General features: G+C 39.1%; 2 protein-coding genes across 14 annotated transcripts in view; one reads left to right on the forward strand and one right to left on the reverse strand.

Annotated features, from left to right (window-relative positions):
* The window catches only part of LOC106968908 (translation initiation factor IF-2-like), a 114,814-nt gene extending 112,273 nt beyond the window's left edge, over positions 1-2,541 (reverse strand). For 7 of the 10 annotated variants that reach the window (XR_008298409.1, XR_008298408.1, XR_008298407.1 and 4 more), the window contains exon 1: positions 873-1,234. Coding sequence is in view for 2 of the 10 variants with exons in the window: in XM_053222368.1 (XP_053078343.1) it covers positions 1,779-2,174 (396 nt within the window). In the remaining 8 variants the exon portion in view is untranslated. Of the gene's footprint in view, positions 1-872 lie in introns of all 10 variants that reach the window. The other 3 variants (XR_008298410.1, XM_053222369.1, XM_053222368.1) reach the window with 3 other exon arrangements.
* The window catches only part of REV3L (REV3 like, DNA directed polymerase zeta catalytic subunit), a 174,140-nt gene continuing 159,592 nt past the window's right edge, over positions 1,685-16,232 (forward strand). For 3 of the 4 annotated variants that reach the window (XR_003419422.2, XM_027057077.2, XM_053222364.1), the window contains exon 1: positions 1,685-1,823. Coding sequence is in view for 2 of the 4 variants with exons in the window: in XM_027057077.2 (XP_026912878.2) it covers positions 1,685-1,823 (139 nt within the window). In the remaining 2 variants the exon portion in view is untranslated. The other variant, XM_027057078.2, reaches the window with a different exon arrangement.

The raw sequence follows: 16,232 nt of genomic DNA on the forward strand, positions 1-16,232 counted from the left end.
AAGGTTCCAAGAAACCAAATTATTTGTCCAAGGTCACACCCAGTATTAGTGACCAAGTCAGACAAAAACCCATCGATTCCAATATAATGGCCAACCCAACTCCTTGTTAGTACCCTTTTTTTTTTTTCGATTTCACAACTGCACCCCATCTCCCAACCTCTTTTTGGATAAAGTTGTTTTGTTTAACAGTCCTTCCCCACCCCACCCCCGTTTGCTTTTATGCCTTTGGATGATAAAACCTCCCATAATCAGTTAGTGAATAACACTGGGTGTCCATATCTAACGCGATGACTTTCACGGGCCTTTTTCTTTGGCCGAATATTTCTCTGAAAGGCTCTTAATCCTGGATTCCGCCGGGGGAGGGAGAAGGGAAGGGAGGTCACCCAGTGCTGACAAGTCCGTACGTGTACAACGCGCGCGCGGGACGCAGCCTGCGGGGCCGAAGAAGAAACCGAGAAAGGATATATTAGGGCGGAAGGGCAGAGGCGGGAGAAGAACACCGTGGTGGGAAACCCCTGTGCACGGGATCTGCCAACCCCTGGCAAAGCTGAGCAGAGCCGAGCGTGAACAAACCCTTTTAGGTAGCCAGGCGCAGACACTGCAGCACAACGGAAAGGGAGGGGGTGCGGCGGCTCGAGCCGCACGATCGGGAGGGAGGGTCCGGGCGGCCCTTTTATAGGCCGAAGCCCGCGCTCGCGCGCCCCCGCCCCTCGCACCGCCCCCGGGCCACGCGCGGTGCCGCGGCGTTACCTGAGAAGGGCCGGCTGCGTCCGCGCCCGGCCCCGCCCGTTCCGCCGCCCGCCCTCCCGCGAGGCCGCGGCGGCACGAGATCTGCGCCTCGCCTCCCTCCTCCCGCGGGCGGGTTTTCTTACCTTGTGAAAAGCCGTCTCCACGGCTGCCCCCGCCTTCTTCGCAGGATGTGAAATGGCGGTCGGCGAGGCGAGCGCGAGCACCGCAGCTCCGGCCAATCCCGCCTAGCCACCAAAACGGCCCCGAACACTGGCGGCCCCCTCCCGCAAGCCCCTACGAGCCCATCCATGACATCGGCGCTCCGCCGCCCCCCCCTGCTGCCCCCGCCCAGGTGGCCGTGCCCACCGGCCGAGTCATCGATTCCCCGCGCCAGGCGCTAGTCTCGCTTTCCACCGGCCTCCTCCCTCGCTGCGAGCCTGGGGGCGGGGGAGAAAACACCTTCTCGGCCCCCGCCTGGGTGTCCCGCTCGGGCGCCCGCCCTGCTCCCTCCCTTTCCCGCCGCGTCCCCTCCCCCAACTACTCACCGCCCTCCCTTCGCCACACACACAACCCCATCTCCCCTCCCCCAGTGGTTGCGTCCGTGACATCATCATCATGGCAACAAGAGCTGCAGCCTGGGACCGAGGAGCCCGTGTGATTCCCGGCGGCGGCGGCAGTGGCGGCAGCACCAGCACCGACGATAGCGCCAGGGCTTCTCTCCTGTTGCCCCTCGCCAGGTGCTCCTGAGGAGGCGGCGGCAGCAGTGCCAACACCGCCGGGCCCGCCGCCGCTGCTCCCGGTGTCTGTGTGTGAGGGGAGGGGGCCGAGCCGAGGAGGGGAGGGGGCGCCGCCGCCGCTGCTGTGGGGCCGTCGCTGCGGAAGAAGCCGCCGCCGCCGCTGCTGCTGCCGCTGCCAGATCGCTCGTGAAGAGAAGGCGGTGGCGGCGGCGGCGAACATGTTTTCAGTGAGGATAGTGACTGCCGACTACTACATGGCCAGCCCGCTGCAGGGGCTGGATATCTGCCAATCCCCCCTCACCCAGGCCCCTGTCAAGAAGGTGCCCGTGGTGCGAGTCTTCGGAGCGACCCCGGCAGGTAAGCGGGCGCGGGGCGCGGGCGGGAGCCGGCGGGGCGCCCGGGCTGCCCTCCCCGCCGCGCACACGCGCGCACACCGCCGGCTCTCGGTGCATCGCTGCCGCCTCTTCCCTCCCCTCCGCCCTCCTCGCCTTTCCCCCGGTGCGTGACAAGAGGCGCAGAAATGTGGGTCCGCGCGAGCGCTGCGCCCCCTCCTCCCCCGGCGGGGAGGCGGCGGGCGCTGAGTGCCGAGTGTTTACACTGCGTGCGGCGGCCGGGGGCCGGATCCGCACTCCGGGTCTCGGGCAGCGGGGAGCGAGCGCCGGCGAACAGCGCTTTGGCCCTGCAGGATGGGCCAGGTGGCCGCGCCATGTCCTCCGTGAACTGGTTCACAGGGCTGCGCTCAGAGGTCGGCCGCTGGTGGGACTGCAGACAGCCCCCTGCGTCTCCCAAGTGCCCTTTCTGGAAATGGCTTTAAGAGGAGTGAGGAAGTGTCAGCTCTCTGTGGTCTGCCTCTCCTCCTCGCTTCTCGCCTGCGCTCTCCTCTGCCCCTTCCGGAGGTGCCGTGGGCTGAAGAGTGGCGCCTGGGGCCAAATAATCTTTCTCATTGAAGTGACCATGTGGTTCTGCTGTGAGTGCAGGTCGTGACTCCTTAGAGTTTAAGCCTCAGAGTCTGGGGACAGGGCAATATCCTCAGGTGCAATGCTTTGACGGAAACGTGGATCCATGGAAGTAGGAAATGTGTGTTTGTTGCCCAACGTAAAATATCCCACTCAGTAGCGTGAATTTCTTATGAACCACAGCTGAACTCAGCAACACAAACATTTAGAAATGCTCTATGCTGAGTTGCAGTATTGCGTTTTAAATGCACGTATCTTTAAAACGAAAACTGTTTTTGATGAACGAGTGGGGTGGGGAGACAGCAGTGACAGAATCTGCATTCTCAAAAGCTCTTGGGGACTTAAGGTAATATAAATAAGTAGTGGCCAAATTTACAAGGTTTTAAATTGTTTTGGTTTTCTACATGCTTTGAACTGTCTGCATGAAATAACGGAGCTGCCTCCTAGAAAGGGATGCACTTACCTCTAGCGATGTATTATTGCCCTATGGGATTTTAGAAGGCATTTCCCACTTGATGCTTCTTGCCCTAATCACTATTCCTCTTATTACTACTGTTTCTGTGGACTACCCAGATAATAACACTTTCCCAAACACAAGCACTCATTTTCAAGCAGTTATCTTTTACTGTGAATTCTCTTTGTTAAAAATTTCAGCGGTGTTAGTGAGATTTGACAGAGCATTCCTTTTTAAAAATAACGAAAACGATTTTGATGATAGGGACCCTTGTAAGATGGGGAATTTGAGTGCTGTTAATTTGTTGAAAGGAGAACACCTGAAATTTTGGAGGCTGGAAAATAGAGGCAGTAGAGTTCTGAAGGATAGATTTTCTGCCCTTTTATGTGTTTATCGGTGCTGTCTTTGTTTCTAATTGGAATTTCAGTGTAATATACTATTTGTTCTCACTTCAGGTACAGAGAAATAAGAAGGTAGTGACGTTGATATAGCTCTGTTTAGCCAGATTTCCAAATCGTAAAGTGACACGTTGATAGGATATACTGTGTCATCTGTGTATTAAAGTTTGTATGGTTTGGATTACTTTTCTACACATAGTTTTTTTGTTTTTTTGTTTTTTTTTCCCCCCTACACAAGTCATTAAATATGTATCCCTGAGTGATTTTCAAGCTGTTTCATAGAAAACTTTTGTTTGTGGAAATGGGTGAAGATCTACTGTGATCTAGCAGTAATTCTATAATGTGAGAAAACATTCTTCAAGAAATAATGATGATGAGGTACTTTTGTGTTTCTTAATATAAAAAAAAAAAAGACACAGGGACTATTCTGTGATAAATATTTCTTTCTTCCCTCCTGGACATCTTACAATTGATTACCAGCTCCCTTAAAAAAAAAAAAAAACTTTTAAAAAATATACTTTGAAATGTATAATGTAAATGAATATGAAATACTTTTTTGTACATACATTGAAAGATAAGAAACTTAATACAAAGGAACTGAAACTTTTAAAGGTGTATCAAATTGAGTTTGCTGTAAATATAGTTCAGTTACAAACAAAACTTTTGTGTTTCTTCAACAGGTGAAAAATTTGAAGTCACTGGCAAACATTTAGAGTTTATAGCTTTCAGAAATTAAGCCAGCATTTTTAACATATTAGAAACTCCCAGTAAAATGAGTATTAATCATAAACAAAAAGTGTACAATATCTGCTTCCAAATTCTCTCCCCAAAGAAAACTAGTCCAGTGTTCCTAGTAAAATAAATTTGAAAATAATTAACATAAAAGGTCAATCTGGCTTAGTAATAAAAGTCTGAGTGCTAGAATTTTTAATGAAGACCGTTTTATCGTTTGAAAGTATAAACTATGTTTATATGTTTATGAATTATATAAATTAATGAAAAATAGTAACACATGATAAATCTATGTTATATAAAGTACCAGAAACTTAAGTCTTTCATATATAATAGGTAATTTTGGAAGTCCTTAATTCTTTATCTTGGTTTGGAGAAAAGCTGTTTTTAAACTGAGTTTACTTTTTATAAATGAGTCCTGAAAAGTAGAATTTTCTCCCAAATAATGAGGCCATTTCATATTTGTATTATAAATTCTGAACTGATTGATTTTTCACATTTTTACTAGTTCAGTTTTTCTATTGCATAAAAGGTGTTTTTCTGCTTTAGAAAACAGTCCAGTTGACTTCTGATTGTCGTGCGTTTTGAGGGCATATCTTGAGTAATTTAAGAAATAAATTAACTATCTTAGGTTTAAAAGCTCTTGTATCTTGTGTTGCTGAAATTTGAAAAGGTATTTAAAAAAAAAGTGGCATAGTCAAATTTGAATGGTAAATCCTGACTGATTTAATCCCTGAGGATGTTGATTCCTGAGAGAATCACTTAAATTTTCATGTGAGTGAGTGATGGAATTATTTTTACAAAAACCAAAAAACCTGCTTTTCTTCACTCATTGAAAAAATGTCTTGAGCACTGTTTTGATGTCACAGTGTATTGAGCAATGTTAACAGCAACGTTTTGGTAATATGTTTTAATGGAGAGAAGCAATAAAGTACAGGGCAGTGTTTTTTCACTTGGATTTGAATACGGGTGTAACTGCTCTGGGAATTCACTTCAAATGAAATCCTAAGGCTTCATTGTGAGGACCTGACTCAGGTGGATCTGAGTTTCCATATCCCAACTCTTGCTTAGTTGCTTGACATAACTCCATGTTGAGCTTAGAAAGCTCTCTCAGTTTTCTCAGCACCAAGTTAAACAGAATTATCCTCTCAAAAAGCTTCCCTGCTGAGATGCAGAGTAGGAGTAAATAGAAGAGTGTGAGTGAGATGTTCACATAGCAAGTAATTAAACAAAGTAGGCCAAACAGACTATAGAGGGAGCTGCTTGTCTTTAAGATTACTGTACAGAACTCTGCCACTCCCCCCCACCCCAGTCTTCCTCCAGATAATGAAAATTTTAGTAGATTGTTCTGGATGCTAGCTGTTAAACATGAAATCAAGTTCTTCAACATAAGAAATTGGTTATTCTGAAATGCTATATATAAGTTTATGTCATTGCTTAATACCTTCACTTTTTTTGTGAAGTGGCAGATCAAGTTTGAGATGAGTACTGTTTTGAAAACTATAGCATTTATCGACAACTCAAATTACAGATAATTTCTCTAATAGTCTTGTTTGTTCACAGCCTTTAAAAATTTTTTTTTCACTTAAACCATCTAAAAAAATTTAAGATCACATAATGCCGATTTGGTATAATTATTAGAAAGGTTTTTTTCAGGAGCACTGCTGAGATTTAGTGATTTTCCACAAACAAAATTAGTCACTCTATTTAAGTAGGCATTTGAAGCCCTGAGTACCAAAGTTTATTAGCTTTAAAATCACAATCAGTAAATTAGAGGCTAAAGCAGGGAGGTCCCTCTTAAATCTGGACACAGTAGAATCTGGTAATACTCGGTTCATTCAGTGAACACTTAATGAGAACTTACCATGTATATTGAACTATTTTTGGTGTGGTCATTTTAAACAACTTTTATCCTTTAGACTCTCACAATATAGTAGAAATGATAGACATGTAAGCATAAGTCAAATGTAGTTTGATTATGACAGATGTGTATAAGAAAGCAAGGACTCAAAGGAGAACATGTTAGTGACCAACTAGCAGGCAAAAAGGGGAGTCAGGGAAGGCTTCATGAAGGAAGTATGGATTAAGTCATTTTAAAGGAATTTCAAAAGAATTTTAAAATTCTGATAGAGGAACAGATAAAAGGTAATTCACGAATGAGTAAACTGCTCTTGGCAGGGCAGCTTGGCAATGCATATCATAATCCTTGAAATGTTGTTTTTTGACCCAATAATTCTAGCTTTAGGGATTTTAATCTATGAATGTAAATCTTTTGGCAAAATCTGATTATCTTTTGAATCCATCTACTTCTTTTCATTATCCATCACCACCTTAGTCTAAACTACTAGCATTTTTGGATGCATTTACAACAGTAGCCTCCTAATCTTGGCCTACACCCAGTCCACTCTGTTCCCTTCTAATCTGTTTTCTACACTGTAATCAGAGGGATCTTTTCGAAATGCAAACCTGATTATATCACCCTACTACTTGATATGCTTCAGTAGCTTTCCATTGCATTTAGGGTAAGGACAAAGCTACATGTCTTATGTGGTGGCGTCTACATGTCTTACAAGGTCTTGCATAGTCTGGCCCCTACCTTTCTATCCAGCCATGGCTTGAGCCATGTTCTTCTTGCCTTGCTCTTTGTGTTCCAGCCATATTGGCCTTATTTCAGTCCCTTATTCTTGCCATGCTCCCTTCCACAATGAGGCCTTTGTACCTGCTGTTCCCTCTGCCTAGAATGTTTTTCCTTTTCCTTCACCTAAACTCTGATTTACCTTTCCTCAGGGAAGCCTTCCCTATCATAGACTCTCAGAATTCCATAAACTCTCCTTCATAACACTTGCTATAGTTGTAATTTTATATATGTTGGAGATTAATGTCTGTTTTCCCCAGTAACCTCCATAAATGCTGGTAATGTGTTCATTTTTTGCACACTGTTATACAATCAGTACTTACCACAGTGCTTGAAACTCAAGCATTTTTGCAAGAATTAATCAATAGATGATAGTTATCACAGGGCACAACCTCAAATATTCAACAATTGGGAAATGGTTATATAAATTGGGCACATTCATATAGTAGAACTTATGTCATTAAAATGATATTTTAGAAGAATATAGAGTAATATGGGACAATGCTGTTAGTATATTATGTGAAAAAATCAGCTTGCAAAATAGTCATTTATTAAAATCCAGAAAAAAATACACCAAAATATAAAGGTTGGTTATCTCTGGGAGATGTGTTTTGAATTTTTTAGATTGTCTACAGAGACTATGTATTGATTTTATAATTTGGGGAAAAAACTATGTACAAACTTAAGGAAAAACTGGCTTTTTAGGTATGGTACATAAATATAGCAAGAAAGACTTGAAGTTGATATTGGGCTCCAAAAAAAGTATCAACCACAATGCATGATTGATTGCATAATGATAGTATGGAACTTTATTCTATAAATTCAGTTTAGGAACTGCAAAATGATTCTTACATTAAAATAGCCAACAAATTCTGGCTTTTTAATTTTACCATTTATATGTAAATTGATTTTAATTTTAAAATGTTTTGAAAAGTAATGCAGTTTTGGCACATGGCAGCAGTGAAACAGAGTGGAGGCCAGAAACTGACTTAAACATAAATAAGAACTTACAGTATCAAAATGTATGCTACCCTTACCTATTAGTATGGAAAAGAGTTATTTAATAAACAGTGTTGAGATAGCCAGTTAATCATCTAGAAAAATAGAAAGTTGGCTTCCAGGTGAGACAGAAGATTTAAATGTAAAAACGAAACAAAACAACATAGGATAATTATTTGTAATGTAATCTAGGCATGGTGAAGACCTTTCAAAGTATAAAACAGAACTGAAGCCAGATTGCTCACTTTTACAACATAAATGAAATTCTATACAGAGAAAAAAAAATCATAAAGTTAAAGAGAAACAGATTAGTAATAACTTATTTGTATACTTTTCACAAAGGAGTCCTTTCCTCTTGATACATAAACAGCTTCTAGAAGATAACTCAGTAGAAAAAATGAGCAAAGAGAATTCATATGAAAAGATGTGCAATTTTATTTATAAAGAAGATATAAGTTAAAACTACAACATACTATTTATCACCTATCAAATTAGGAATAATTGATTACATAATATAACTTGGGGAGGTTGAGAGGAAGGGGAAATGGGCATTCTCATATTGCTGGTGGGGATATAAAATGTTCATTTTCTATGGAAAGCAATATGGAAATCATTTTAATACAAGTATATTTTGATTTAGCAATTTCATTTAAGTATTTCATCCTCAAATATTTTACATATGTGTTAAATGAACATATAAAAATATTTGTGGCAGCATTGTTTGTCATTGCAAAAAATTGGAAACAACTTACACATAAGTCAGTAGGGGAGTGGTTAAGTAAATAATGGTGTATCTTTTCAATGGAATACTAGGCAGCCTTTAATGTAATGAGGCAATACTATGTATTCGGCTATGGTGCCATGTCTAAGTTATATTAAGAGGAAAAAAAGCAAGACAGGAGACTCCATGTTTAGTATGTTGCTATTTGTGTGGTTTAAAAATATATATATATATATATATAAAATATAGGGGTGTGTGTGTGTATGTGTCTGTGTGTGTGTCAAAGGATACATGAGAATTTGGTAACAGTGGTTGTCTGCAGTGAGGGGAACTGGTAGTCTAGAGGACAACGGTGGGAGACTGTAATTTTGGAATATTTTTTACCATGTGCATGTAATACCTCTTCAATTTTAGTTTTTTAAATTATGTTGTGTTTCCAGGAATTGGTAATGAAGAACAAAAACAAAAGTCTAATAGTTGTAAACAGTTATCAAATGATTACTCCAATACTGTTTAATTTTAGATTTTGCTAGAGGTCTTCTAATCCAGTGCTTCCCATTGATGTTATGTGGCTCACTGGAGGGTGGCCCTAGTGGAGTGGGATCTGAAGGAAGACTGTGGGGTTCCTTTGACAGATAACACGATGAGCAACAACCCGCAGTTACTGCTCCTTTTGATATTTTCAACGCATTAGAGGAGGTGCTTTATTATTTGGAATCTACTTCAGCTAACTACAGAGTATGCAACTGCCTCTTGTGGAGAAGGGATCATGGAGCTACTATTGGAGTTTATATTCCCGGTGCCTGATGAGCATGTCACACAGCACAAGATGTAGTCCGCTGTCAATGAGAGCAGAGGGTAGCAGGGATGTTGGTTGCCCTGGGAAGTCCAGCTCTAGGCCTGAATTTCTTTCTGTATTCACCTGTATTGGATTTCCTAGTCATGTGTATCTGATGTGTCATTTAGCTTGCTGCAAGATGACTGCTAATAGTGCATGTATGTTCTGCAAAAATAAACACCGTTGTTATTTTGAAATATTGTTCCTGATGTGAAAAAGGTTGGATTTGAAATTAATTCATATTACTACAAACCTCATTTAAATTTTAATTTTCTTCTATAATCATGTAAAGGAAATGTGATAATTTTTTCACAAAATACTGTGTTGATGCCTCCAAATGCTCTTCTGTTGGTCTGTGTGCCGAACAAATATTATTTACAATGTGAAAAAGATTGGGAAACACAGTTCTGGTCAAATCTTCTCATTTTATATAAAGAAAACTGGAATCTAGGTAGGTAAGCTCAGAGATCTGTCCAGTGTCCAATAGTTGCTTGTGTGGGCTAGGTCTGAAAACTGGGAATCTTGACTCTCAGCTCTCACTGGCTCCCCAAATCTAAGGGGAAATTAGAGAAAGGCATTGATGGTAATTGAAAGGCGAACATACTGTACCTTAGAGGAATTATGAGAAGACCCACATGTGCACAGTTTAGAAATCTTTAAGGGCCTACAGTGTCCAATAGTGCTTAGAATCTTCCTGTAGAATAGGTTATAGTGGGATTTGTTTTGTGATGACTGTAGCTATCTTCTTTAAAAAATATATAGTAAAGGCTAGAGTATAGTAAGAGGAATTTAGGACAAAATAAACAAAAATTGATACTAGAGGTATGTGTATTTAGTTTTCCAAAGAAAAAGAGAATGTATCAGGAGGCCTTTCAAGTTCCTCTGGTGCTTTAATTTTCTCTCACCTTGTTTTTGATTGGATTAGAATTTGTTCAATAAAAAAAATGAAAAGTGATTCAGGTTTAAGGAGGTTGGGGTTAAATAGACTTCAAAGGGTGTTGTCATTAACCCTAGACATTTCAAAGAAATACTTAGCAACTTAGTAAGATATGGGATATGGTATATTGTATGTTACATTGGTACCTGGCTGCCATTTCAATGCCACAGTGATACTAAATAAGAGAGGAAATAATGAATGTTAAGGTGCAGTAAACTTTGGGTAAAATGTGCTAATTAATAGTTTCCAGGTAAGATACAAATAGGGAAGGAGGAGTAGGTGTCTTAGGCAATTAAAACAAAGCTCCACTGTTAAAACATAAAGTAAATACATTTTTGAGATCAAAACAAATCATAAGTAAAAATCAAACCCTCTTAATAACAATCTATTTAACCTTTTGGTGTGCAGGTGTGGTTTTTATTTTTGTTGCTTTTTGGGTTTTTTTTTGTTTTTGCCATTTCTTTTAAGTTTTTTCACATGATCGTCTATATTTCTTCCAGTTGTCTGTAACTTTTTAAATATTTTTTCAATGAAAAATATTTTGTTAATTAGTATTGGCAAACTGGACTGTTTTCTGCAGCAGAAATTGAATATATGCCTAGCACAGTAAATTCTGAGAAAAAAGGGTAGTAATTGTCATTGTAAATGTTAGGGTTTTTGTTTTTGTTTTTTTGGTCCAATTCTATTTTCTTTTTAGATGATAGTTGTGGGAAATACTAAGAATTTGAGGTCAATTTCCTTGGGGGTAGTTATTTAATTTTCTTTGGGTTGAGAGAGCATTTACTATATAAACGATTCAATAATGAAAGAAAGCGTGTTACCTCAAAATGCTTGTGTAATATATAACAGTATAACGAGAGTTTTCTATTTTTCTTCCATTTATTACGATTACCAAGGAAGTATAATTATAATTAAAAGAAATATTTTATTTTGCATATATATTTACACTTCAAAGCAATTTATATATTAAATTAGGTTTTGTTTGAGATGGTGAAATGAAAGATTTTGTGAGTAAGAATACATGTTGATATGTGAAAAAATGTGAAGTTAAAACATGTTGGCATACTCCTAGTTTCTCAGAACAAGAAAATGACTAATCTAAATTTCATTTCAGAATAAAAACCAAGACAAGCCACATAAAAGCAACCTAAAAATTAAACTGTCATCATATTATTTGTTTTAAAACTATGGAATAATATATCTGAGGAAGATTTCTCTCAAAATTGTTTTTCTCAATTTCAAGTAAGTAATTTATTTTGGTTAATATATTGGGGATGAGGGGGGTTGGGGGTGAGCCTTGGCATTGAAGTTGGTAAATCCTACTCATCCTTAAAGTAACAATTAAAATATTAACCTCTTTTAAAGCCTTTTGTGACCCCTTTGCCCATTCCCAAAAGGTTATCTCTTTGGTTTTCCGTAGTCTTAGCCCCCTTTCACATGGCTGATAAAGGACTTCCTACACTGAGTGTTGTGTTTGTCTGTAGGGATAGTCACATGGCACTACCCTTGTGTGCCTCCCTGCCCCCTCCCCGCCCTTGTACCCCCTACACTGCCTTCTGTTCAGAGACCCTCAGCAAGTTACTTTACTTCTATGAGCCTTAATTTCCTCATCTGTAAGATGAGTTTTAATAATTTTTACCTCATTGGATTATTATGATTAAATACAATAATCATCAAATGTGTGGCATAATAGTAATATGTTATTTTCTTTGCCCTTCTATTCCAGAATCTGTCACATTACTTCATATGTAATAAGCTCTCTTTAAAATAATTGAAATTAAAAATGGAATATTTGTAGCATTCCTTTCTCACAATAGGGCAAACTAGAATACCTGCACATTGTGGAATAAAGCTTTTTGCTGTTGGTCACTGACTCATACATCTTCAGGCTAGGTAATTACCTGTTTACAGTACTTTTTTAAAAATTGACTTTTTTTTTAACCTACTAGGCCTGATTTTTCTTTTTTTAACTCTTGATGTATATATAGAAATAGAAAAGTGTCCAGGCCTGATCTTGCCTTGAAAAAGGGCAATGTTAAGCCATTGATCCAAGGAGTAACTATGATTTTCCAGTGCTACAAATTAGGTTAAGTTTATTTCTTGTGAAAGAGCCTTATTTTCCAAAGCCTTCAGTAATGCCTTCTTTTTTAAAAATGATGGTAGAATGAATTGAAAGTGTGTGTTCCAGAGATCACAAAGGTGGCAATAGAATTTATTCATCTCTTATTTTTGCCTTTTGTGAATTCATAAGACACAAGAAGCCTTTGGTATTTAAACCTATGTAGGATTGTGGAATGTGTACCAAATGAAGTAATTCATTATTGCCTGGAGTTTGAATTTCTTCACCAAAATTTTTTATACATATTCCCAGATTTTGTTTAGTTTTGTTTTAATAATGTTGTCTTTTAAATTTTTCGTGAAGTCATTAGAAAGATTTTCAAATTAATTTTAGTGAATCACAGTTTGTTTGATGACGCTTAATGATTTTACTGTAGAAGCCAGGAAGGGGCACCTGGGTTGCTCAGTCAGTTAAGCATCGACTTTGGCTCAGGTTGTGATCTCCCCTGTTTATGAGTTTGAGCCTTGCATCAGACTCTCTGGCTGTCCATGCAGAGCCTGCTTCAGATCCTCTGTCTCCCTCTCTCTCTGCCCCTGCCCTGCTCACACTCTCTTCCAAATAAAAATTTAAAAAAAATAATTAAAAAAAAAAAATAGAAGCCAGGTTGGTCAAGAGACATTACTTTTACATCATTTTACTGACAGAGGTTATAGGCCATTAATTGACCCCTTACCATATGCCCAATGCTAAATTGTTTTAATCTGTACAACAACTCTGTAAAGTGAGTACTATTATCCCCATTTTACAGTTGAGGAAATGAGGCTTGGAGAGGTTAATTAACTTTTGCCTAAAGTTATTCACGTATTTACCTCATAGCATGTGAGGATTAAAATGAGGGAACGTGTATTAGCCTAAACAGAAGGAACAAAGAAGCAAATTATGAAATGTATGTGTCCTAGTACTGTGGAATTTGATGATAACCATTATTGAGACATGACAGTGACCATGAATATATTCTTATTCACTTTTTTGTGTGTATGATAGTATACCCTGCTATTCTATACTGACCCTTTTTTTTTCCTGAGCAATATTAATGTTTCCTCTCAAACTCATGTTCCTATTTGGACTGGATTGTTTTGTTTTACGTGTATGTTTTTATAAGGTGTTAGTGGGACTTTGTTATCAGTCTGATACAAAATATCTTTGTAAGTTTAGTTTGATTAAACAAGTAGTGTATGAATATATTCTCGTCGTGAAATTTAACAAACAGAAACAGGTAAAACATAAATTTTCCTTAATCGCCAATCCGACTGCCCTCTCCACTTGTATGAGTTTTTGCGTAATAAACCTCCCCAAAACATAGTGGTGTAAAGCAAGCCTTTTGTTGACCTATGATTCTGGGATGGGCTCAGTTACGCAGTTTTCCTGCTGCTGGCTGGGCTGCTTATGTGGCGCAGTCGGCTGAGAGTTCAGCTGGACGCTGGTTGGTCTAGGATGGCTTCGCTCACATGTGTGGATATTGGTGCTAGCTGTAGAGTAGGATGGAAGGCCATGTGTCTCCAATAGGCTAGCCTTCACCTGGAGGCAGTAGTAGGGTTTACAGAAGCAGCAAGTAAAGGCAAGCCCTGTATATTTTATCTTGTCCCATGGGCCACAAAGCACATCACATGCAAGCTGAGTCTGTGTGGCAGGGGTTTCCTAAGAGTGTGACTCATTAGGGGGCCACTATTCCAATAATCTACCATATCACTATTGCTGGCTGACTCATTTTTCAGGAAACGTTTGTCAGTGTGACAGTGTCCTGCTCTTCTTGAAAGAGTATAGTGTTTAAAAATTTATTCAACAATTCTGATAAATCTAGCTAATTCCTTGTTCTTAGTTGTTTTATTCCATTCTCATCACCCCTCAGCATCATTCCTGGTCCCGTTTACCCAACAAATACTTACTCTGAGCACCCACTAAATGCACAGTAAGGTATCAGGTGAGCAGTAGATGGAGCAAGACCACTGTGATCATCATCCAGGTTTCTTTTTATTTTTTTAAAGTTAATTTTGAGAGAGAGAAAGCATGAGTGGGGGAGGGACAGAGAGAGAGAGAGAGAGAGAGAGAGAGAGAGAGAATCCCAAACAGGCTCCACACTGTCAGCACAGAACCTGATGAAGGGCTTGAACCCACAAACTGTGAGATCATGACCCAAGCTGAAATTGAACACTTAACCGACTGAACTACCCAGGTGCCCCAATCATCCAAGTTTTTAAAACTTGCCTACCTTTCTGCTTCATTATATGAACAGAATTCTATAAAAGCAGGCAATTGTAACCATTTTTTGAAAACGACCAACAGCCTACACTAGGCAAAATATATCTTGTGTACTAAATTTTTTAAATGTCTTACAAGAATATCTTCAAGAGAAGAATAAGTGTAACTCAGAGATTGTTTTGATCTGTACTCCCACCAGCAATATGAGAATTTTTCCATCCCCTTACCAAGATTATGTTCTCAAGTGTTTTGATCTTTGCCAATCTAATAGATAAAAACATGGATCTCAGTGTAGTTTTAATTGGCATTTCTTTTATTATGAGTGAGATCGAGTGTCTTTCCATATGTTTGAGTGCCATTTGTATTTCCTTTTTGGTGTACTACGTGTTTATTTTTTATCTACTTTCTGTTTTTGAGTTTTAGTCTTTTGTTTATTGATTCCTAGGAGCTTATCATGTAATAGGAAAATTGGTCTTTGTGAATGGACTTTCTGATATTTTTTCCCAGTTTATTCTTACGGTAAATACATTTTATTTAAATAATTTTTTCATTTTATAAAGAACTTTTTATATCTTACATGAGGCTTTAGCTCACATTCAGTTGAAATTAGTTTTAAAACATTAGGCATGGGAAGGGAAGAAAAAGATCCTGACTTTATCACTTCTTCTTTAAAGAACTTACTTTTTAAAATGTTACGACTCAACTTAAAATGAACAGTTTCAAAAGGATCTTAGTTTTGATTTGTTTTTTTCTAAGTTTGGGTCTATTGTGAGACCACTCCTTTTGGGGCTATTTTTAGATGATTAGACTGTGTAGCATAGGTGGAGAAAATTTGTGTTACTTAGAATAACTTGTTAATAATATTGCTTTGAGTCTTGTTCAGTTTGTGTGTGTGTGTGTGTGTGTGTGTGTGTGTGTGTGTATAATGTGCACACATGCATAAATAACAGCGGTTCAGGCAATGCTCTGACTCATATATAACTCTTTACCTATTTAGCCAGCCTTTACCTAATCAACCATGTAGCTGTATTAGAGTGGCTAGATTAGACTAGCCTTTGCCCGGTGGGCCAAATAGAGGAAAGACAACAGACTCTGACCTTTTTTGAGAAAGTAGTAATGCTGCCCACTGTCTAAACAGTGTCATTTTTAATCAGATTGTAGGGAGGTAGGAAGAGGATAGCAGACGCATCTATGATCTCCTGTGTGGCATCTGACATTGTGAAATACTTGGACTTTTCCCCTTGACTTCTGTATGAAAGGGGATTAGAAAACCTCAAGGCTGTAGACATGAATGTGTCTTGAGTCATTTAATGTAGTTTTCAAAAGTTTTTAAAGTGGTCAGACCTTTTCTTCATACATAATTTTACCCAGCAGGATACAAAAACAGAGAATCCTAAGTGACTTATAGTGGGAAATGGTAGAAAACTAGTTTTTGCCACGCTTTAGTTTTTAATTTTTCAAAGTTGTTGAAATGTTCTTTAAAGTCTGTTACGTCATCAGTATTGTTATAAATGTTTCATTGACAATTACAAGGTTTTCCAGATGGTAACTGTAATTAAATCATAGTGAGCATTTCATAATGAATATAATTGTTGAATCATGGTTTTATACCTGAAACTAGTATAATATTGTATGTCAGCTATACTTCAATAGAAACAGTTGTCCCTTTATTTGATACCAAATTGTGAACATATAATTCCTTGATTAAAAGAAATTTAGGTATTTCTGAGGTTGTAATACATCTTGCAGTGTATATATTTAACACAGTAATTTTCCCT

The sequence above is a fragment of the Acinonyx jubatus genome, chromosome B2 (assembly GCF_027475565.1).
Source record: "Acinonyx jubatus isolate Ajub_Pintada_27869175 chromosome B2, VMU_Ajub_asm_v1.0, whole genome shotgun sequence".
NCBI classification, from domain to species: domain Eukaryota; kingdom Metazoa; phylum Chordata; class Mammalia; order Carnivora; family Felidae; genus Acinonyx; species Acinonyx jubatus.